This window comes from Candoia aspera, chromosome 4 (genome assembly GCF_035149785.1).
Source record: "Candoia aspera isolate rCanAsp1 chromosome 4, rCanAsp1.hap2, whole genome shotgun sequence".
Taxonomy (NCBI): domain Eukaryota; kingdom Metazoa; phylum Chordata; class Lepidosauria; order Squamata; family Boidae; genus Candoia; species Candoia aspera.
The window spans coordinates 71,580,619-71,602,675 of NC_086156.1; the positions used below are offsets into that span (position 1 = coordinate 71,580,619).

Sequence of the window (22,057 nt, forward strand, 5' to 3'; positions counted from 1 at the left end):
TTAAGCAGTTCAACTCTGCAGATTTGTGCCATAAAAATCTTTGATCTTTTGCCATTTGAAAAAAAAGACACAGACTCATCATATGGATACTAAATGTCAAGTTCATTTTTCCACTTCCTAAAGCCACACACACATCACCCATGTGGGTGAGAAGGGATTTTTTTAAATATATATATGTTTTATTAAGAATTTTTATTATAATCATAAAATCGAATACAAACTAAGCTTAAATAAATAAAGAGTAAAAAGTGCAAGAAAAAAAAGAATATAACATAAAAAATATATAAAGAAGTGACTTCCAACCTTCATCACAACATATATAAACAAGTTTAGTAACTCTTTACCCTCTCTAAAGTTAAGCATCTTTTCAGTCCTGGTGTCAGCAGAAAGTCTATAAAGGATAGCGAGAAGTAACAACGTATTTTAACCTTGATCAAATAAACTTTATAGTCCTTCCTTTTACTTCTAGCAGTCTTAATCCTTAGTTCAAATATTGTTGTAGGATTTATTTCTTCTTTGTCCCATTGCACAGAGTTCTGCAAGGCTTTAACAAGCTTCTTTTGTAAATCCAATAGGAAAAAATTATCCAGGTTACTCTCTTGGTTTGTCATTTGTATTTCCCTTTTGAATTTTAAAACTTCAACCAATTTCTTTTGTAAATCCAAGCAGACATCATTACTGATATTGTTGATATTGTGGCTATTTTCTGATTCCATTCTTCAAACGTCTCCCTCGGTATTTTTATTGTCATAACATTTTGTACCATCTTGCAGGCCTGTGTATCTTTCCTCTACCTAAAATATTTAGTGCCCTCTAGTGTTCAGTTTTTGAAATTATGAAATTCGTTGTTATGTCTTGTAAAAACCAAAACAGGATCTATTTCCCACAAGAAGCTGTTTGTACTTTATAATTAATTCCAAAATCTTATTGTAAAAGTTTCAATATTCCAATTTTATCTGGACCCTTAGTCCACTTTCTAGGATCAAAATCTAATTCAGCTTTTTGCTGTTTCAGATTCTTTAAATTCTTAAGTTTATGATTAAAATTGTCTTTCATTCAGGATTAAAGGCAAGATGGCTAATCCCATCATCTTCCAATGCTCAAATCCGCAGAAAACCACTGTCTTGTGGTCTCCTCATGGGGAGCAGCCATCCAGAGCACATGTGGGTGATCTCCTGTCCTTTTTTTATCTGGAGAGGTTCCAAGGAACCAGTCTATTTACTGGTTCCTTGGTCTTTGCTGTGGTCAGCTCTGCAAGCCATACTTCCTGCAGAAGTCCCAAAGCCACTCTTGACAGGCATGCTTTGAAAAGGGGCTTTCAAAGCCACTCTTGATGCTTTGAAGTATTTTAATATGTGCACAGATTTGCTATGCATTTACAAAGCTGTTAAAACTGACATGCGATTAGTATATTTCTAATATCTGAAAAACTACACACAGCTTACAAACCCTTAAATGACAGTATTTTATCCTGTGTGACAATAGAATTATTTTTATTTAAATACTGTAATCACTCCCTGGAGGAGGTTTTCAAGCCATAGAAATTATGTTATTATTCATGCCTTTGTATTGACCTCATTAGCTTAAGCCATCTACTGTGAGGATCATTCTTCAAATCTGAAAAGAAAAAGCTTGCATTTTAAGAGACTTACCTGTATTTTGCTCCACTTTTAGATCTTTATTATCCCATTATTTTTTATAAATAACTCAAGGTGAGGAACATACCTAATACTCCTTCTTCCTCCTCCTTTCCCCACAACAATCCTGTGAGGTGAGCTGGACTGTGTGTGTGTGACTGGCCCAAGGTCACCCAGCCAGCTTTCATGCCTAAGGAGGGACTAGAACTCACAGTCTCCTGGTTTCTAGCCTGGTGCTCTAGGCCAAACTAGCTCTTGCTTCCTAACCCATAGGACTATGACACATAAATGCCTTCCTCATTTATCTTGCTAAATGAGCTCAGGGTAAGCAAAGTCCCCGAAGCCAACCACCACTTAATGAATATTGTGGCACCTATTACAGAAAAGGCTATTTCCTTTTGGAAATTAAACAACAAAAAGAATACAAGGTAACAATAATGGATGCAAAAATATACTTCTGAAGATCATTAAACCAACAATGAAATTATTTTTAAACAGATTAAAAACAGAAATCAGGGTAATAGTTGGGCAGTTGGATGAATATAGGGGCTAAAAAAGTACCAAAGGAGACCAAACAGATTTTGCCATGCTTTAAAACCTAACATAATCCCAAGTGCAACCTCTGTGCCAGAAGCCTGGGAAAAGGCTAATCAAACATTTATCTTTAAAAAAAAGTCTTACCCCATTGGGGAAGGGAAGAGGACCAGAAAATATAGGCCAGTTAACCTAACATTACAGGACAAATTTTGCTGAAGAAGAATCAGCTCCTGAAAACTTAAATTCTTATTCATGTAAAGTTACAATAAATACATGCATAATGTGCAATCTGGTAGACACTGCTTATAATAACTTTCAAAACCATTTAATAAAGTCCCTTATTGAAGCATTCTAAGCAAACTGTCCATAGGCTAAGAAAAGAGAGGTCTTCTTATAGAATGATCAAAGCACAGAAGAGGTTTCAATAAAAAGACAATTCTTACAGTGACTGGTTGTAAATAGAATGTTTCCAAAGGACAGTATTTTTTAAATCGACTCATAAATTATATGGAATTAGGGGTACCCATTCAAGTGAGTTATTCACAACTTCACAGTCCCTTTCCTGACCAGTGCCCATCTTGGACCCCATCAATCCATTTATGATTAGGGTTTTTTTTTTTTGCCAAAATCTAAATTACTATTTTTAATTTTTTTATAATCTAGAGATGGTAGTCTGCTGCAAACATTAAGGGCAAACATTAAATTGGCACATGTGATTCAGTATTAAAAAAATTGTATATATATTATATAAATGGATTGATGGAGTCCAAGATGGGCACTGATCAGGAAAGGGATTGTGAAGTTGTGAATAGCTCAGTAAAAACAGCAATCTTACAGCTGCTAGAAAAAGGCAAATTCCATGTTAGTTATCTGGAAAGGAATCAAACATTTAATGGCTAATATTATAATGCCTTCATATAAAACTTGCAGGAAAAAACATTAAAAAAAGGATGGATCAATACTTTTGCAAGGTTTTAACTTTGGGGCTTTTAAGTTTAGAAGCAAAGTATACAGAGGCTTGACAGAAATATACAAAATTATGTATGGTATCAATAAACTGGAAAAGGATTTGTTTTTACTCTCATAATTCTAAACAGATTATATCTCAAGCTGGGTACTGGGAGTTTCAGGACAGCTAATAGCAAAGTATTTATTTCTTTTGCTACCATCAGATACAGAAATAATCACCAATTTGGAAAGATTTAAAAGAAGATTAAATAAATTGATGGACAAAAATTACACTGCCAGCTGCTCAAAAACGGATGTACAATTCAAATGCAGTTATTACACGTGTTTTAAGCCAATATTCTTCAGAAGTATTGTATGTATTCAGAACGTACAATTCCAAATAAGATTTAGAAGATTTAAGAATTAAGTTGTTTGAGCAAGATTATTCCAATTTTGTTTCCTGTCATGTTTAGAAATATAAATGTTTGTCCTTTGCAAGGAGTCTACAATTTGACTTGGTTAGCACTGCTTTGTGTTGTGGAGGCAATATTATTAACCTCATTGAGGCACTTTGTGTTTCTTCTAGCTGGGGGGAAGGGGTAGAGAATACAAAGATACACAACAGTGGGGGTCATGCTACTTCATAAAACAGCTTTGAAAGAGTATTTTCCTCCAAAGCACCAGGAAAGTGAAACATCCCTTTTAAGTTTGTACAGCAATAATAAATATGAATATGATAAAGACTGACACCTTGGTAAGTTACATGTATATGAGGAGCACAAAAAGTTCACTTCTACCACTGATAAGTAAATCATTCACTATCTACATTTCAGTTGTAAACATATTTTAAAACATAACTCAGAACATAAAAGTTCTGAGCCTTCTTCCTTGGGCAGCTTTCAGTCGTACCCTAAAACAACTTCTCACACACAATCATCGTCCACTGAGCTTGTTTATTGGAGTTTCACACAACAGATAAAAGTATTACATGACTTTTATAGCTTAGACATGGCAATATGTTATCAGTGAACATCTTGAAATGCAGGGTATTATCCTTGGGAGTTTTGTTTAACATCCTCAAGAAGAGCCTGAGCACACAAAGAGGAATGCTGACTTTGAACATCTCAAATGAGCAATTCTTCAATTCTTTCAGCCTCATTCCGATGAAGTCTTTGCTGTCTGTGCTCGTATGATTTCAGCCTCTGTTTCTACCTCATGCAGCAAGACATCTTGGGAGAAAGCATACATGGTGTAAGCATCTGTACATGAAGGCTCAGGAAAACGATTACAGCATGAATGCTACTTGCCCCTACCAAATATATCTTCCAGTAATTTCCATCACCAGTCAAGAGCCAACACACTGCAACACTATCCCTGCCCTGAACTGGATGCAAAGGAAAAGACTGGAGAAAAGAAGAAGGGTAATGCCATTTGCCTTTCAAAATTTACCTCTCCCTAGAAAAAAAGTTAACCTTGATATTAAAGATGCTTTAACAAAGGAACACATTGCTGATGTCAAACGGGGCGGGGGAGTGGAATGGAGCCAATCAGTTTGGATGAGTCATCCCAATTAATACCAACAGGTGTTCTCCATGTACACAGGGTGAACCCGAGATACTGCCACTGAAATGCAGCAAGATACACATTTACATTTCAAAATCCCTCTTACACCCTCAAACAGCCAGAAAAAAAAAAATCTTAATGCCAGCAAATTCCAGCTCAAAGCCACCTGGATCCAGGAAATAGGCTGGAAAGAAGCTAGGGAGCAGCGCACTTTGCTTCCCTATAGTTTAGGAGCCAAAGGACACAAGGAAACTCCCCTCTTCAGGCAACTTACTGTGGAAGCTTGTACTACAACCTGGCGCCTCCCAAACTTACTAGATTTCAATTTCCAAGATGGTGTAGTGGATAAGTGTTGGCTTAGGAGAACAGAAACTCAAGATGCACTAGACCAAGGCACTCTAAGGGTAAATGTTAGCCAGTCAGTACTTGTGTTGTAACTGCAAGGATAAAACGAGGGCAAGATAGGGGAACCCCACGTGGCTATCTTGAGCTTCCCTGCCAAAAGTCAGGGAGAGAACTAGAATAACAAACAATCCATTTTTCATAGGTCTGCCGGTCCCAAGGCTCTACTTGCCAGGACTACAGAATACAGTAGAAGCCAACGTCTGAATTTCCGCCCTCGACCCCCCGCTTTTAAACCAGCTTCTGCGGACTTATGAGGACGCTCGTGAACTCCGAGAATTTAAGGTTATTGTAGCGCTGCCCGGAGCCCACCGACGCAAACAACGGAACTGGCCCACGACACGCGTTTCTCTTTCGGGCAGCCATGGTATCTTAGATTACCAAAGGATACAGATTCCTGCGGCGGCAACTCCTAACCCGAGGGCCAAGGCGTTGTTGCGGGTGCTCATCCCTCGCCGAACCGCCGCCATGCCTGGCCCTGAATTAAATCCAACGGGTGTCATCCTTTGCGGCTTGGCGTTCACAGGCGGCACACGCGAGAACTGCTCTCCTTGTTGCGGCGCCGACATCTTTCCCAGGACCTTGACAGAGAAAGGCGGTGTTAACCTTAGGAAGACAAACCCAGTACTGAGGAGCGCGCAGCCATCTTTGGTGAGGGCTATGACCCACGCTTGTCACTACGGCAGCCATTTTGAAAAAAACCGACCGTTACTACTAAAGGTTACGCTTTTTTTTTGCCATCTTTGGTGAGGGCAAATGCTAAGAAAAGGGGAGGAGTCACATTTTAAACTCAAAGTCATACACACGTTTACGGCACGGCGGTGCTCGGTTGAGAACCGGAGCGGGTGAGCGTGTGAGAGTGTGAGAACAGTTTAACCTCAAATTAATTATGAATCTTTTTTGTGCCCTTCAAAGTGAAGGCTAAAAACTCGGAGGGGAAGCCCAGTTTTTCTTCCCGTGACTAGATATTCAATTTAATCGATATATTCACACACATTCCTATTGAGTTCAGTATACGCTATTGCAACTGAACGGTGCAACGCTAAACATATTTCGTGGTAAACAAAGTGGGACCTTTTAAATAAGGCTGTTGTTAATTTTCTGCATGTAAGTATTTGATATGCAAAGTGCCTGTGAACTCTTTTAAAGGCCAAATGCAAAGTGACTACAAGAAGAAATACTATAAAATACAACGAAGTGTAGAAGTACTAAGGGGAAAACTGAATTGACTCCCTGAAGTTACTCAGTCTTCAGGAAAGACTGCAGTGAGGAGGCAAGATTTTGACTCCTTTCATAAGGGGCAAAGCAGCCTCAAGCCCAAAGCTTGCTTCTTGTTTGCTAACCTGATTTTGCTAGTGGGGATTCAGGCAAGAGCTCTAAAGCAGATACAGGCAGAAGTATATGGTAATCATCCTAGTCCAAAACTGTTGAAGGCTTTAAAGTGCTACATTAAAACTGCATAACCTGAACCACCTTTGATGCCCCAACTGCAAAAGTTGTTACTCATCTGCAGTTCTTAATATAATTAAATACATTGGCAGTAACATGATGCTTTTAATAAAATTTAAATCAAGGTGTTTTTTTTGCTTGATCCCACTTATTAAGTGTGTCCTTCTCAAAAAGGTGCTTCCTTGACTAACAAGGAATTAAATGCCACTGGCACAAAAATTGTGTTAAATGTTAAAACTTTCTGGTACCCTTTAGCATCTGTGCAACCATATTTTGATCAGCTTAAGTTTTCAGATTCTCTTAAAGGTAGGCTTATCTAAAGTATGTTACAAGCCATATTGTGGTTGTATCTACTACTTCAGTATCTGAGGTGCCCTTTCCTTCTCTCTCACCCACCAACTAATCTTCAGTCAGTGATGCATTTAGGAGTATTCTCAGCTGGAACTTCAAAGAGAGCACAATTTCATATCAGACTAGTTTTATCTCTTAATTTCTAAATTACTTCCTTGGACCTCCCCCTTTCATAAAGTTTATATTGAACTGTATTTATTTCAAATGTTTTAATGCCTCTTCAATTAGGTTGAATCTGAGCAGTTTACAGGAAAAGCATCAACATGTAAAACATCAATAGATAGCATCTTAATAAGATAAATTCCATTGTATCTTCATTGATCCATAATTATATTCCTTATTAATAGAAACAGAGTTGGAAAGGACCAAAGAAGTCAATTAGTTTAATGCTGAATTACTATTTTTTCAGAGTATTAACAATACTGTTAGGATGGCCTTACCTGCACAGGTAGCAGCCCGATACCAGTATTCAGAACCTGTCTTTGGAGTAGTGACCCCTGGAATTATCCAAGATACTTTGCTTCACATGGCTATGGAAAATGAACGGTATTTGAATGAGCTGTGTGATGAGGCAGGTTGCTTCAAAGACACACAGATAGTAGGTAAGAATTGGCCTTAACAAACTCTCTAGACTGAGATGAGATTCTGAAAGACATTTTAAAAGAGCCTCTAACTCTGATCTTTTCCTCCTGTGTCTCTCTGCCAGAATTTGTTTTTCTGGTAGCTGAAAAATGGAATCTAACGGAATCTGCAACATATCAAGCAATAGAAATATTTGAAAGGTATTTCTTTATTTTCCCTTTGGCTGATATTAGAACAGAACAGTTAATTTATATGCTTACCAGCAACATCAATTCTATGGGACTTCTAAGTAAATGTGCTTAAAGTTGCATTGTTTTATTTCCTGTAACTTAACACCTTTACCATTTTAAAGATGTAATCAGAACAGCCAAGTCAACAGCTTTAAGCTACAAATATATACTAAAGTATATACACTTCCTTTTTAAAAACTCAAAGAATTGTTTTCTATGGGGAATACTTTAGCCACAGAGATAAATCCAAAGGTCTTTAATGAGAGACCTGCTTTGAGGAGCAAAAGCCCAAAGTCAGTAAGAGGTGGAGTTTGTGGACACAACTAAAAATGCATTTAGTCTACAAATGTTATCTCAGATGCAGTTTAGATGATAAGGCTGTAACATCTGAGGGTTGTTTTGTTTTAATTTTTTAAAATTTCTTACCCATCTCTTGCTTTTTATAAAACTTTGCCTGGAGATTAAGCCTGGAGTGTTCAAATTGCATTTTTGTGCCAGTTTAGTTGTTCCAATTAATATCCAACTATGAACATACTGCAAGTGAGGTCTGAAATCCCAAGAAAGACATAATGGGGCAGTTTGATTCTTGGGGAGCTGTTGAAGGTCCTATAGCTTATTCTACCTGTTTCACACATTGATTCATGATCTTTAGAATAGCTTTTGCTCCCTAAAATCAATGTGGGTACATGGTTTGATACTTGTTTCTGTAAACCATAAAGCAAATGTCTATTTAGTACCAGCTCTATTTTGTTTCTCTAGGTATATTATATGCTCTTTTGTATTTCTAGGTTTATGCTCAAACTTTTAGAAGAGTTCTCTAATTTCACCTCAGGAAAGGAGGAAGACAGCAGCTGGGCCTCACTGAAAGAACAAATGGAGGGCACATATGTGCTGCGTTTAGTCTCCTGCATCCAGCTTGCCAGCAAGCTTTCTTTCCATTACAGTGTAAGGAGGTTCAACATTTGCCTTGAGCATACAGTATTGTATAACTTTCATTCAGACTCTTTGTGTGCCATATTGTGGACTTTCTCTATGACAGAAACAGGACTGTTAAATCCATATGTGCATCTGGGAACAATGTAATTGTTCCTTGCTAGACAATCTGATCAGAAAACAAAAATAGAAGTAATAAATTGCAAAGCAGTGGTGTCTTTTTATAAATAGCTGGGGTAGATGGGATTAATAGTACTGAAGTAGCCTTATGAGATACATGGAGTTGGCTTTCATAATGATGAACTATTAGCAGCAGAAAAAAAATGTTAATTAACTGTGCAGCCTTTTAGTATCTTACTAAGATGCATGTTGGATTAAAAACAACAACATGGACTTCAGGACAGCATCACAGCCCATTATACCAGATCATAGTATACTGCAGCAATTTTGGATGTAATGTTCACACTTCTTTTACACAGATTGTTAAGAACAAAATGGTTCTGAAGTTTCTGAAGTCGTTGGGTTTCTCCTATACAACAGAAGAATTATTAGAATCAGAATTAGCTATTTTGAAAGCTCTGCATTTTCAAGTCAATGTTCCAGTTCCACTTGCCTATGTTGAAATTCTCCTGGAAGTTTTAGGTAAACACAAGAAACAAGATACTCTATCAAACAGCTTTGCCCTGCAAATAAAAAATGGTAATGATGCTGATTATCTCTCCCTCTTCACTGAGCAGCAGGATGCCACATTTAAGTTGGTAATCTCTTTATTTCCTAGGCTTTACAGCAGGTGGCAACACTTAGCCAACTTTTGCTGATCTTGAAAAAAAAAACCCTAAGCAGGTCACATCTGGTTAGTACTTAGATGGCAGTATCCCAGGGCAGTAGGGCAGACTGAATTTACAGAACATCCCAGGGGAAGGCAGTGGCCACCCACTTTCTCATTGTTGCCAATGAGGCTACAGGGACATGTCCATGTCGTTCTTAGGAGTCCAGCTTTTTCTTTGGATTTTTGTTTTACTCCATATGGTTAGAAAGCAAAATGTTTCAATAAAATGGGCTCTGTATTAATTATTCTCAGTCTTCAAGGAATTACTGTCAATCAGATATAGTGAAGTTTTGTGGGTCCTTACAGATAATATATATGACATAATACATTGTACTTGTTTAAAACTTGCTTACTCCTATCCCCCAAATGAATCACATGCCCATCCCTTCTTTTTAAATTGTATCTTTTCCCACTGCTCTTCTTTTCTGTTGCAAAATTTCATCTTGGGAGTATATTTTTTGTGGGGAGACTTTATAGAAGCTAAGCATTGAAACAGGCAGAAACAAGAGGAAGGAAAAATGACAAATGTATCAGCGGCTCACAAAATACTAAGATCAAGGAGGTAGATTCTCACTCCATATAGAAATGCACTCTCTTTCCTGCAGCATCTAATCCTTGGTTTTTTTCAATACTAGGATACAATGGCTACTTGCTTCCCACAAAAGAGCTGCATGAAATGTGCAAAAATTTATTGAATTTATCATATCTCTTGCGGAACAATATTTATGACACCTTACTGAAGTCTTCAATAGAAAACTCCTCTCCAAGTGAACTTCAGCTGTAAGTTCTGGAAAGAAGCAAACTAGCAATAAATGTGTGCTATAAAGGGAAGACAAAAGCTTGGAGTTGTGCATGTTGAAGTAGTACAAAGTGGAGAAAGAACCTTATAGACCAAGAAAATTTGGGTCAGTTTTCCACTAGCAGATCTTAACAGACATCTTTGTAAGCAGTGCTCTCCTGATAGAATCTAGCTTCAGTGTGCTGACACTGTTCTGATTTCTCTTCAGATCTTATTAATCTTCTGAAAAATGTTCAGATATGGGCAACTCTCAGCTTAAGACAACCTTTTACTTGGATGGGACAGTTTTGAAGCTTAAATATACCTCAACATTCCCTGCAATGAGTTACTGCAATATGGGCTGCAGGAGTTGTTGGGAAGGCATAGTTAGAATTGCTTTGTTTTAAAGACTACTGGGATGGGCATCTGTTCTAAAATTAAAGCTTTAGAATTGAAAAATGGCTTGAAAAGCCACTGAATAAACATATCTCTATAGATATCTGTGTTTTAATCATTTCTATGCTGCCCTTCAGAATAAATATTCTCAGGGCAGCTGATATACAGTAACATATAAATGTGATTCCAATATTCCATAAGAAAATACACTCAAGTCCACAACTTGAGTCTGTCAGAACAGATAGCAAAATGCTTATCAATATTCCAGAAGTTGTTCAAAGGACTTGCTTTTGAGACTGCTTGATCTAATTGATAGAAGTAGTTTGAAAATGTCTTACTAAAGAGATGTCAGGCTCCCTCCCCCCCAAATCCAAGGATGGTTGCATCCTTTGATCGTGTGTGCCTGCCATGATAATTTTCTGCATGTCAAGAAAGGAGGGGGAGAGGTGGCTGGCAGGAATGCAAATTTCTGTTGTTTAAGCTAATTGCCGGCAATCAGGGTCACTGGTAGACATTTGTGCCTGGAAAAAAAACTGACCGTTGGGAGATAGATGGGAATGGATCTGTGAAGATGGGGGGGATGGACTGTAGAGACTTTCAGTGAAGCCGTTTGGCGCTCTCTTCTCAGTCGTGGCTTTTCTCTTTCTCTGTACATGCTTCATTAAACCTAGAATTTGCATTTCACTTTCACGCATGAGATGGGTTTTTATTGGAACTAAAGGTGTCAGCTCTTACAAGAGATGTGTGATGATCCTCTTTTGCAGGTCCTATTTGGATTCATTAGGGTGAACTTTTAGATAGACTATTTCACTTTGGATCATTTTACTTTTAATATTTCAAATAACCTTTTAGGTATTAGAATCCAGGGTTGGGTTTTTTTCATTATTACAAAAAAAAAGTTTCGATTTCACAAATTTGCATGTTTTCTCACAAAAATCCTTCCAGCAACATTAGCACAATATACTGTGATTGAAAAAATACAACTTTTCCCCATGCTAGTAGGGTTGTTGGCACTTTGCTATACAGTTATCCCTCACAGCACTGGATATTGTTAATGTTTATTTTTTTGAGAGATGAAAACATTAAACTCACCTCTTCATTATTACCTGCCAGTAGAATACAGCAGTACTCAGTACTGTTGCCTAATACATTCAATCTAATAGGATAAATGCAGGAGAAAATAGCATTTTCTTTTATTGTATGGAGAGTCACAGTCTTTATTGCAGCAACCACCACACTCAGAACTATGTTGCTCTGTTGGAAAGTAGCTCCTTCTTTTGGCTTTGTTAATAAATATTTATTGCTCTAACCTTGCAAATAAATTGGAGACAATCTAAATCATTTTAAAGCCTTTAAAGGTGGAAGGGGAAAATTGATACTGCCATATTGTAGGGGAAATTTCAATCACAAAAGCAGATAATTGAATTGACCATTTTATGGCATTTAAGCAACACCTATTTACCTAGGAGTGGGCTCCACTGAACACAATGGAATTTGTGAGAAATGTTGTGCTGCTAAACTATGTTATATTACAGGCATAACCATCACGAGCAGAAGCCTTCAAAATGTATCTTTTAATTCAAAAGGCCAGTGAATGTAACAGACAAATGTTTTAAAAATAATCAAATGTTTAATCATATTGTTTTGATGGATCTAAATAGGTTTGTACTTTTGAATGTACAGCATTATTACTATTGCTGGAATGCAGTCCTTGTTCATCTCATCATTTGAATTTCACAGAGCCAAATTTGTGTCCGTAAAGGAAGACCACATACTACTCGCTGTAGGAGTAATTGGTGCAAGTTCTTTCCTGCTAAACCATGAAGATTGGAATCAGGTATGTACAGCTTGTGTCTCAGTCCATTCATGGGGTGAATCCAGAGATTTTTTTTTCCTCCTACAATGGCTTGCTACCTATAAGAATCTCAGTGCAAGCCACCATATCAATCTAAACCTATTTTCTTTCTTTTGAAAGGTTATGGAGTACCTCAATGGCACCACAGGCATCAGTCTGCAGAGCATTACTGAGGTTGTCTATGCAATTCTGAAGCACAGTGTTGGTAGTACAGTGGAGAGTTGCTAGAATCCCCTCATGCTTCTGAGCTGAAGGGCCTGCTTATCAAGCAGTGTACTGTAGTATTTGACACAGAGATAAGATTCTTAAGCAGAAAACTACTAAAGAAGACACCACACATCCCCATACACTTCAATAGTTTAATGGGTATCTCACAGGTTTTGTTATCTTAATCCTGTAAGGGAGTAAGATTTAAAAGAGAGGTACCTTGGCCGTGACTAAGGGCATCAGAACCATTTACAACAGTCTTGCATAACCATTAATTGCAAAGAATTATAGCAGCTTAAGACAGACTTTAAATGTACGGATTACAGAGATATGAAACATGTTACATGTAAAAGCTTTTTCAAAGCAGAAGCCTTAGCACAGACAGGTAAATGCATCTGAGAAAAAATATATTAAAGTGCTACCCTCTCTAGCACTGATAAATAAATATGTTCTGAAAAACAAAATCACTGTAGTTCTTTTGTATTTCCTAGCTTAGTGCAATAATGAGGCTGCAATAACCTCGTAACTAAGCATAGTCTCTACTTCTACATTGTCTTTTTCTGCCCTATAGGAGAATATACAATTCTTTCCCAAACACAATGGTGTGCTTTATCTACATGTTATCTAAACTATGCTATGAAGCTTTTTGCTTCTTTCTACTTTATAATGAAATGTCAAAATTGCAGGTTTTTCTTCTTCTAAGATGATGTATGGCTGTCACAGGCAAGTCCTGCTTTTGGCATCATTGAGTCATGCTGCTGGATTCTTTCATAATTGTCATTTATTATAGAATTGGGAAGAAACCCAAGCTAGACCCCATTTCAGGTTTGTCAGCATGAACTTGAGTGCTTTTGTCCACTGTTCCTCTGAGTTAAACTGGGTTTTAATGGAGTAGGACCCACCGTTTCCACCTGTATCTTCAATCTTGCCTTTTTCCACATCCATTCTGTATTGAAGGAACAGATCCTATCAGGCACTGAAACTGCTGGCAGTTGGTCTCGGATTAGCACAACATTCTTTTCTAATAAATCCCACATCCCTTTTGTAATGCCCTGATTTATTAATCTTTAGACATAAGTTTTATGTTAAAGCTCTTGCTGAGAGAGAACCCCAGTTCTCTCTACTTTTTGACACAATACTTTCAACAACCAAATGCCCAAAGCACAGCACACTAAAAGATAAACCTTAATAATACACTGGGATACATATTCTTGCTCTGACAGTGTGGAATTCTAAAAAGATATTTTAAAAGAAAGTATATAAACATTTACTTTAAAAGAAAACAATAGCTTGATAAAGCACCCAGAAATTTGAGAAACCCAATACCAAAAGCAGTTATACCCATGGTGCTTAAAAAAATTTATTACCAGGACAGAACAAAATATTATTCCAGTACTGTTGCAACACTAGCCAGCTATCTGAGACAATCTTACACCAAGACCACTAAACATGGCAGCTTGTTAGTGCATCAGTACTTCGAAGAACCACAGTAATCCAGCTATTGTTATATTGTGTAAAAACAAAAAAGCAAAACTTCTGGTATACATGATATACTTTTAAATTAATAGCATCTAATGCAATTATATACATATTTTAGTAAGAGATACATAATTTAGATTAACCAGACAGAATTAAAATGTTTCTGAGAAAAGGAAACCTATCTACTTTCTGAACCATTGACATTTACCTGTAAGGTAAACAGAAACGTGTCTCGCCCTTTTCTACTTCCTCTTTGAACTGTTGTACGCAGTCTAGAAATGCCACCATTGCATGGTCAAACTTGTTGTCCCAGAAGAATCGCAAGCCTCCTGAACAGTAGAGAGGCAGCTCCTTGAAGACATAAATGCAGATATTAGAAACATTAGGAATTGCTTTACATTTCTACAATACTTTTGAAGAAGCTGCTTTGCCTTTTTAGTCAATAAAAAGCATCCATTATACTGTAGATAGCATAAATCAGCTTTTTGTTTATTGCTTCCCTAAACCAAGTCCAGGCTACAGGAAAGAAGAAGATAAAGATTTGTTTTACTCCAATGGAGAGCCACTATTATGTTGTTACTTAACAAGTTTATCTCAAAACTTAGCCTTTTTTTTTTTTTTAGAAAAAAAGTTTTTTTTCAATGAGCATCCAGGGCATTTCAAAATACAAATAAATACCAAAACCTGTTCCCTCATGGGATTCAGGTTGTTCACTGATTTATCACTCAATTTCTAAACCAACTGTAAGAAAATAAGTCCTATTGAAAATATGCTTTTGATTTGAGATGGAGAACCATGGACCATTCAAAATTTCTTCATACTATAGTTCAGCCCCGAGGAAAATGAATGACCACTCCCCATCTGGAAGATATAAATCTGTCAGACAAGTTGGCCAGATGAAGCCTACCTTATCATTCATTCTTATATTTTTGTCTCTTGCATGGCTGGGGTTGATGCCCAGCCCAAAATGCCCAGAGGGCACTAGGCAGCCTACCCCAGGATAAAAAACATATAGAGACTACCAAAAAGCACTTGTCCATAGAGATGTTCCATGCATCCAGTACCACATTTACGACCACATAAACTGTAAAATTCAGTGGTACAATTATAAGAAGATAACATTCAAACACATCCCTAAATACAAATACAGTACAGTGTTCAGACATTTAAGCTGTGTGTTTATTGTGTTTGGTCTATAATATATAAAACACAATGTTGTGTTTATATTTCTAAAATATACGTAAATTCAATTATCTTCATCTAAATATTTTCAGTATGCATAGATATTTCATTAGCCTAAAAATGTTATCAGCTAAATCATTCTGTATTATTTTATTTATTTAGCATCCCATTTTTCCATCAACAAATATTACTCAGGGAGGCAAAATATTTCAGCATGTTTAAAGTGGAATAACCAAACCATGTGTATAAACTTTGGGCAACCTAGATTTTTTTTAGAATTCAGCATATACAGAATTCCTCAAAATTGCCTTCACATTTTCTAGAGGCTTGTCCTGAATTGACTAGTCTTTCCTGAGTCTTAAACAGATACAGCACTCTAGAATTCCAAAATGCAGGTGTATTAAAGACAGAGATTCTAGGAAGCCTAAATGTGAGGAAATCTCTTACCTTGGATTTGTCTGTAAGAGACTCTAAATAAGAGTGATTTCCATACGGAATAAGGCGATATCTGCAAGAAACAGCCACTTAATGAACCCTTTGACTGAAAAGTGTGGTATAACCTCCTAACCCACCAAATAAGTTAGTTAATCTTGCCATTCCTATGGCTGACAAAGGGAGGGGTGGCTCATTGTTTTCATATCTACCTTTGAAAGATCAGGCCCATCTTGCTGGCAAGGGCATGGAGAAGCAGAACAGTCTGCCCCCAGGCTGCGTTGATCTCATTCCATTCCACAGGGACACTTGGGAGGCGGCCTAGACGAAAGTTGTTTATTGTGCCAAACTGCCCGCTATGCCTATGCAAGAAGAAGTCTAATCAGCTAGCTTTTGAGGGAACAAGAAAATCTTAGAGTACTAGGAAGTCTTCTCTAAGCAGTTTTTGGACAATTATCTAAAGCTAAAGTGATTTTCCAAAAACAAACAAGATCCATAACTTTTATGAACATCTGTCTAGCATGGGAAGTCAGCCTGGTGTCCCCCAGATTATTTAAAGTTCAACTCTGTGAGCCCCAGTCAGTTGGGAAAGGACCATGAAATTTTAAAACAAGGATGGAAGGATCCTGGACAAGATCCCTTTGTGAAGTATTACTAATATGTTATCATTAAAAAATACTACAGAGAGTACCCCCCAAAAGGGGGAGGATAACATCTTGATTAAAGAGCTTATTTATGGTGAGTGGCCTAAGGAACTCAAGGAAAGGCTGCTATTTAAAAAGTGGAAATAAGACTCCAACCAAGACTGAATAAAGTATAAACTGAAGACACAGTATTCAGTTAGACTTCTGCAGCAAGCTTAAATTGAAACTCTCATACTCCCTCTAATACTGTCCAGAGTCTTCTAGATTTCTCAACCTTGAAGAGCCTGAATGACCAAATATGGGCATTATATGTATACAACAACTTAATTCCATCCAGATTCAACTACTGATACTCCACTACATTTCTGCCCACCCTCACCCCAATCTATCCAAACTCCTTGTCTTACCAGATATGGAAAGTAGCGTTGAATACATTGGTTTTCTTTAGCTTGTCCAGCTGCATTTGGGCATAACGCATTTGATTATCAACACTTTTCAGTTCATCATCCAGTTCTAGTTGCTGCCGCTTGAATTCACTGTATTCTTTCTGATACCTCCAGGAAGCATCAAGGGAAAAAAAATACTTCTCTATGAGGACACTATCTCACCATAAAATCATTAAGGATTCAGCACATGGAGCAGTGCTGGATCCAAAAAAACAACTCTGTTTTCTTAGGAGGGAGAAAAGGATAGGCTTCAAAAATGGTCAGATGAATTAGAAATCACTTCATGAGAATTAATTCGGATAGAAAAAGATAGTACCTATCTAGTGCTAGACAGCTGGCATAAAAACAGGTGGCTTATTTATGAACAGCATGCTGTACTTCTTTCCTAACTGACTTATGAAGCTATATTTAATTTCTCTGGACCTTACTATCAAGTACTCAACACAGCTAGAGTAAGTGAGCTATAGGTAGGGTATTAAAGCTAATGTGAAAAGCACAAGAACCAATAAAAGGTCTGGAAGGGATAAGGAGAAAACAAAGTGTAACAGAGATGCAGTAAGCAATAGCTAGGAAAGCAGCATAAAAAAGAGGGAAGATGTTTAGTGCAAGTAGAAAGGAAAAAAACAGCTGTCAGTAAACCTGAGAGCTTGGGTATGAACTTCAACAATGTATGTATCCAGAAAAATACAAAGTTGGGAATACTGTTAATCGCAGGATTTCCACTCACTCAGCTTCCTCTTGATCCAGCCTCTCAGCCTCGGTTTTGACCTTCTCAAAATCTTCAGCCATCGCCTTGCGCTTTTGCTCGACTTCCTCCAACTCCTCAATCAGCCTCTCTTCCTCAAGAGCAAATTCCTTCAGTTCCAACTGCAATTTCTCCTTGTCCTCTTCAGTCATTTGCTCCAGGATTTCAAGGCATTTCCTGCAAAAAATACCCATTCACAAGTGATTTTATGGCATGGCAATGAGCCATGCAGAACATTCAAACCCCACTTTCTTTCACAATTATGCACCCTGAAACCCTGCCTATAGCCCCTGAGTATCAAATCGGTGTAGCTGTAATTCATTCTATTTTAAAATAGAAATTGAATTGCCACAGCTGGAGTACATACAGATATGAGACAAGCACACAGTACCTTCTTCAGTGAAAATTATTTTAGTCAACAAAAGTAAAATTATGTTTCTTTATTCTGTAAACAAGGTATTGTAGCACTTCTGAAATCTATTCTTACTCACTTATAATTCTGGCACTCATTTTCTGTGATATTAAGCTGTGTGTCTAACTGGTCCAGAAGTGTATCAGTGCATTCTTCACATAGAGGATGATCCACATCTGTTTGGCCAGACATGATGTCAAACAGATCTCCAGTGACCTGGAAGGAAAAGGGAGCTCCTTTTAGCAAGAGAAAGAGAAGACACTTCCACAGTTAGTTAAATGAGAGAGCAAGTTTCTGTCAAGCAAAACTGCCATTTGTTAGAGCTTTGTCTTGATTAAAAAAAAACAAAAGCAAGTTCAAAACCACTGCATTCTGTTCTCCCAACAATCACTTTTCAGTGGCTTCCCTAAAAGTTGCACCATACACTCAAGAATAGAGAACAACTTGCCTTGAGTCTTCTGCTGAGATTCTCCATGGTGCCTCCATCAGAGGCCTCTCCAATCAGCGTGAAACTGTTGGCACTTTCTGTTGACATCATCCTGGAAAATGCAGCATGATTTTAGAAGGTGCATTCTCATGGATTTTCACCAAAAATTCTGACATAAAGCCATAGCAGTTTACTTTTTGACCCAAAACCTACTTCCAATTCCTAAACAGTAAATGGTTTTTGTTCTATATATTATATTGAGCACAGAATCTTCAATTTGCAGCCTTAAGCTGCAAGAAAAAAAATGCCTGAGATATAAGAAAAAGACAATACAGTTCAAAAGAACAAAGAAGTCTTTGGATCCATTGTACCTGAGAATCACTTGGATTCCATTTAAAAGCCTCTTAGAAAACGATTGCCTTCTTCATTAGAATATGCATTAGCTAGTTTATGCAAGTTATCAAGAACCATGGCCACATAAACAACTTTTGCAGAATGGTTGCTTTGACGTGCAGGGAAAGAAATGGTCAGGAATGAATATCTTAGTCCTATGGCAGGAATACCAGAGGGATAATTCAGTCTCATTACTGTGAGAGGCAAACACAACTAGCTCTTTAAACTCTTCCAACCAAACAAACTAGCCTTCCTCAACCTACTGGCTTCCTTGTGTTGGACCAACTCACACAATTTCCAGACTGTTACAAAATTCCTTGTGAAAACTATTGTCCTATAGTAGAGAACCCAGTTCAAAATGAACGAGTTCCTGCCAAAGAAAGGACACAAGAACTAAAGTGCATTTTGCCTTCACCTCCTATAAGTAGGGAGAATTCTTCCTGCTTTTATTATTTTTTGCTCTAGATAGAACATAAAGCATTCTTGCTTTACTTGGCTGCTGTGTGTGTGTGTGTGTGTGTGGAAGGCCCTCCCCGCAAATTAAAATGCAACAGTCTCAGATTTCAGAGTCACAGTTTGGTCAAAACTTCCACCCTCTGAAAGGAGGCACTCATTGCAAATGTATTGGAGCAGAGAACATAATACCTGGCTGGGGGAATGAATCTTCGGGACACACCATCCTGGCGGTTTTCAACAAACTCTTCCTAAAAAGAAATTTAGCATTACTGTAGCATCTTGTGATTCTTCACCCAACAGAGTTAATGTAGTAGCCCATAAGCAGCTTTTAACAACCTGCTGCTTACAAATGTTTATTTATTTATTTATTATTCTAATTTAATTACCGCCCATCTCCCCCAAAAGAGAGACTCTTTTGCATTACAAGGAAAATTTAACAGCAGGTTTGGCAGAATAAATTCCAAGAAAGTAACAATTCCTAATTCTGGCTGGTTTCTAACTTTTAAAGCTGCCTTGCTTTTAATTTAGAATCAAATGCTAACTCTTTACCTCTGTCAAAGTGGTCTCTTCCTCCTGTGCATCACCCAGTTTTGCTGGAGCAGTAGTAAGCAGAGGAGCTAGACAAAAGACAAAAAATTCCAAAGAAAAAATACAAAGTTTTGTATGTAATGCTAAAATCCAACAGAAAGCTTACTACATCTGTCCATAATACTTTCCCTTTGAGCTCTTGCTTCCCAATTCCAAGGAGAGGCTCTGCAACACACTTCAGATCTGAGAACTGCTTCAGATTAAGCTCTGCTGAAATCCTTCATAACACTCTATTATCAGAAGTTCCAAGCAACATTTTATTCTACTTTCTTTGGATTTTCTCAGCAATTAACTATTTGCATTCATAATGTGGGGTTTGTGGCTCACATTGGCTTTCTGCACATTTTTTTTTACCTGTCAATTCTTGGATGGTGACTTTGTCAAGAACTTTGAAAGATGTGTCCAATTTAAGGGGCTGGCTACAACGCTGGCAAACAAAGCTGACCTGCATGGTGCAAGCAGGTGACTTATACCCATCCATATCTGTGAAAGTAGAAAGTCAGTCAGTGATCCCAGAAGCTAAGTACAGTGCTTCTAACATTTTGTAGGTGGGTATAAAGTAACATTTTATACTTGCTATCCATTTTATGTTTTCTGTCTATGTAGTTTTATTGTAAAAATACAGGAGTGGTTATTATTGCCTTTTCCCACGCAGTATGAATTGATGCCTCTGCCATTGTCACTAAAATGATTATCTGCCTCCAGCACCTTCATATATTGCTGCTGCCCAATAAAATAACATCATCATGGAGAACCTTTATCTATGCAGTTGCTAAGGGTCAACACCAAGTTGATGACCCATATTGAATCAATCCAAGTAATAACATATGGTTTACCACCACCATCTCAGCTATAACCTCCAGGGAAATCAGCCAGATGTTCTGATACTAAGTACCTTCAGAAAACAGGAACTCTCCAAACTAGGTTCTACTAACAAAAAAAGGAACCAGGTGTCAGCTCATTCCAAACCATGTGGTTGGAAAGTGCACTAAATCCTCCTCATAGAACAATAGGCTTGCTCATCTTTGAGGTAATGTAAAGGCGCAATCTGTTCTACTGCAGCTACTCCTCCAGCAACAAAGTTTACTGACATTTCCTTCCTATGCCCAGGACGCATCTGACAGCTTTAATTTTCTTCTCCTGGCCCAGTTTAGACTGAAGCTGGTGGACAAATTATGGCTAGGAATACATCAAGGTAAACCCCAATGACCTTAGTTGGCATCCACCTTGATTTTATCTAAATTCCTCCATCGTTCTCACCTACCTCACCGTCCGACAATGAACTAATGGGCTTGCTAAGTGCCCACAGTCAGGCTCTCTGACGATACGCGGGACACACAAGCGATATGCATTTAACTTAAGAGTTTTCCCAGAAGCGAACGAAATCGATCGGCAAAAATCACCACCAGGCCACCTTTCTCTCCCAGCAACACCCAGCCCGGCTTTCTCTTCCCTTGAAAGCCCCTTCCCAGGCAACCCCACCGCCTCTCAAAACTGGGCTTCGCAGAAAGTTTTCTCTTCCGGAGAAATCGCACTCTGTGGTCACGCCCGTAGGAGGGGCAGAAACGGGACCGCCTTCGCGCTCCCCGTGGCATCGGAGAGGTGGCTTGGGCAGCCTCAGCGCAGCTGGACTGGGAGAGCTATTTGCAGTGTCGCGTCGGCGATGTCTTTCTTGTACGGGTGAAAACCGCACACGTCAACATTTTACTGTAAACGCAACCCGCCACCCCCCACGTTGCCAGTATAGGGAAAGTCCATGGTCTGGCGCGCCGTTCAAGATACTGTTGGGGCTGCAAATATCTGGTTGGCTCTTTGCTGCCATCTAGTGGCCATACAGATGTTGGCAGCCCAGATCTAGTAGCCCTACCATACTTAAGCTTAAAAGGCAATAATCAAAAAGAAAACCATGGAAGCTAGGCCATCTCTTGGGAGCAGAAGATACTAGAGAACGCCCGGCCACAGAAGGAAATGTAACCTAGCATTTTAGACAGCGGAAGATAACCTCTAAGGCCATCCAGATGCTGCTGGAAAAAAAGTCACTTCGGATGCGAACTACCCTCAAATTTCTATTTCTATGCTGATTGGCTTCACGTCTCCACTCATTTCTACCGAGCTCCTCCCACCATCAACCGGAAGTTGTTTCTTCGGCGCATGTG

General features: G+C 38.2%; 2 protein-coding genes across 6 annotated transcripts; one reads left to right on the forward strand and one right to left on the reverse strand.

Annotated features, from left to right (window-relative positions):
* The first annotated feature begins 7,293 nt into the window (after nt 1–7,293).
* Nucleotides 7,294–12,727, forward strand: CNTD1 (cyclin N-terminal domain containing 1). Of its 2 annotated transcripts, XM_063300456.1 has the most exons (7): nt 7,294–7,489; nt 7,594–7,669; nt 8,488–8,644; nt 9,112–9,274; nt 10,097–10,241; nt 12,376–12,472; nt 12,611–12,727. In XM_063300456.1, the coding sequence occupies exons 1-7, from the start codon at nt 7,318–7,320 to the stop codon at nt 12,716–12,718; spliced, it is 918 nt and encodes a 305-aa protein (XP_063156526.1). In that variant the 5' UTR covers nt 7,294–7,317; the 3' UTR covers nt 12,719–12,727. The 2 variants fall into 2 exon arrangements, with proteins under 2 accessions (XP_063156526.1, XP_063156525.1); XM_063300455.1 differs by lacking the exon at nt 12,611–12,727 and having other exon boundaries at nt 12,376–12,607.
* Nucleotides 12,199–22,018, reverse strand: BECN1 (beclin 1). Of its 4 annotated transcripts, none has more exons than XM_063300452.1 (12): nt 21,904–22,018; nt 20,256–20,384; nt 19,863–19,930; nt 19,503–19,561; nt 18,486–18,576; nt 18,117–18,253; nt 17,608–17,802; nt 16,842–16,988; nt 16,003–16,152; nt 15,806–15,866; nt 14,385–14,527; nt 12,199–13,643 (listed from the first exon to the last, which is right to left on the reverse strand). In XM_063300452.1, the coding sequence occupies exons 2-12, from the start codon at nt 20,380–20,382 to the stop codon at nt 13,475–13,477; spliced, it is 1,347 nt and encodes a 448-aa protein (XP_063156522.1). In that variant the 5' UTR covers nt 20,383–20,384; nt 21,904–22,018; the 3' UTR covers nt 12,199–13,474. The 4 variants fall into 4 exon arrangements, with proteins under 4 accessions (XP_063156522.1, XP_063156523.1, XP_063156521.1 ...); XM_063300453.1 differs by lacking the exon at nt 21,904–22,018 and adding an exon at nt 21,384–21,402; XM_063300451.1 differs by lacking the exon at nt 21,904–22,018 and adding an exon at nt 21,166–21,377.
* Nucleotides 22,019–22,057: the final 39 nt, after the last annotated feature.

Excerpts from the sequence above, each read along its gene's own strand:
- CNTD1 (XM_063300455.1), top strand. The coding sequence starts at position 7,318 with ATGGCCTTACCTGCACAGGTAGCAGCCCGATACCAGTATTCAGAACCT. Across the intron at positions 9,275-10,096 it reads AATTCTCCTGGAAGTTTTAG|GATACAATGGCTACTTGCTT; the intron begins GTAAACACAAGA and ends TTTCAATACTAG. Across the intron at positions 10,242-12,375 it reads TCTCCAAGTGAACTTCAGCT|AGCCAAATTTGTGTCCGTAA; the intron begins GTAAGTTCTGGA and ends TGAATTTCACAG.
- BECN1 (XM_063300452.1), bottom strand. The coding sequence starts at position 20,382 with ATGGATGGGTATAAGTCACCTGCTTGCACCATGCAGGTCAGCTTTGTT. Across the intron at positions 18,577-19,502 it reads AGATTCATTCCCCCAGCCAG|GATGATGTCAACAGAAAGTG; the intron begins GTATTATGTTCT and ends TGCATTTTCCAG. Across the intron at positions 13,644-14,384 it reads CGTTTCTGTTTACCTTACAG|AATGGATGTGGAAAAAGGCA; the intron begins GTAAATGTCAAT and ends CCTTCAATACAG.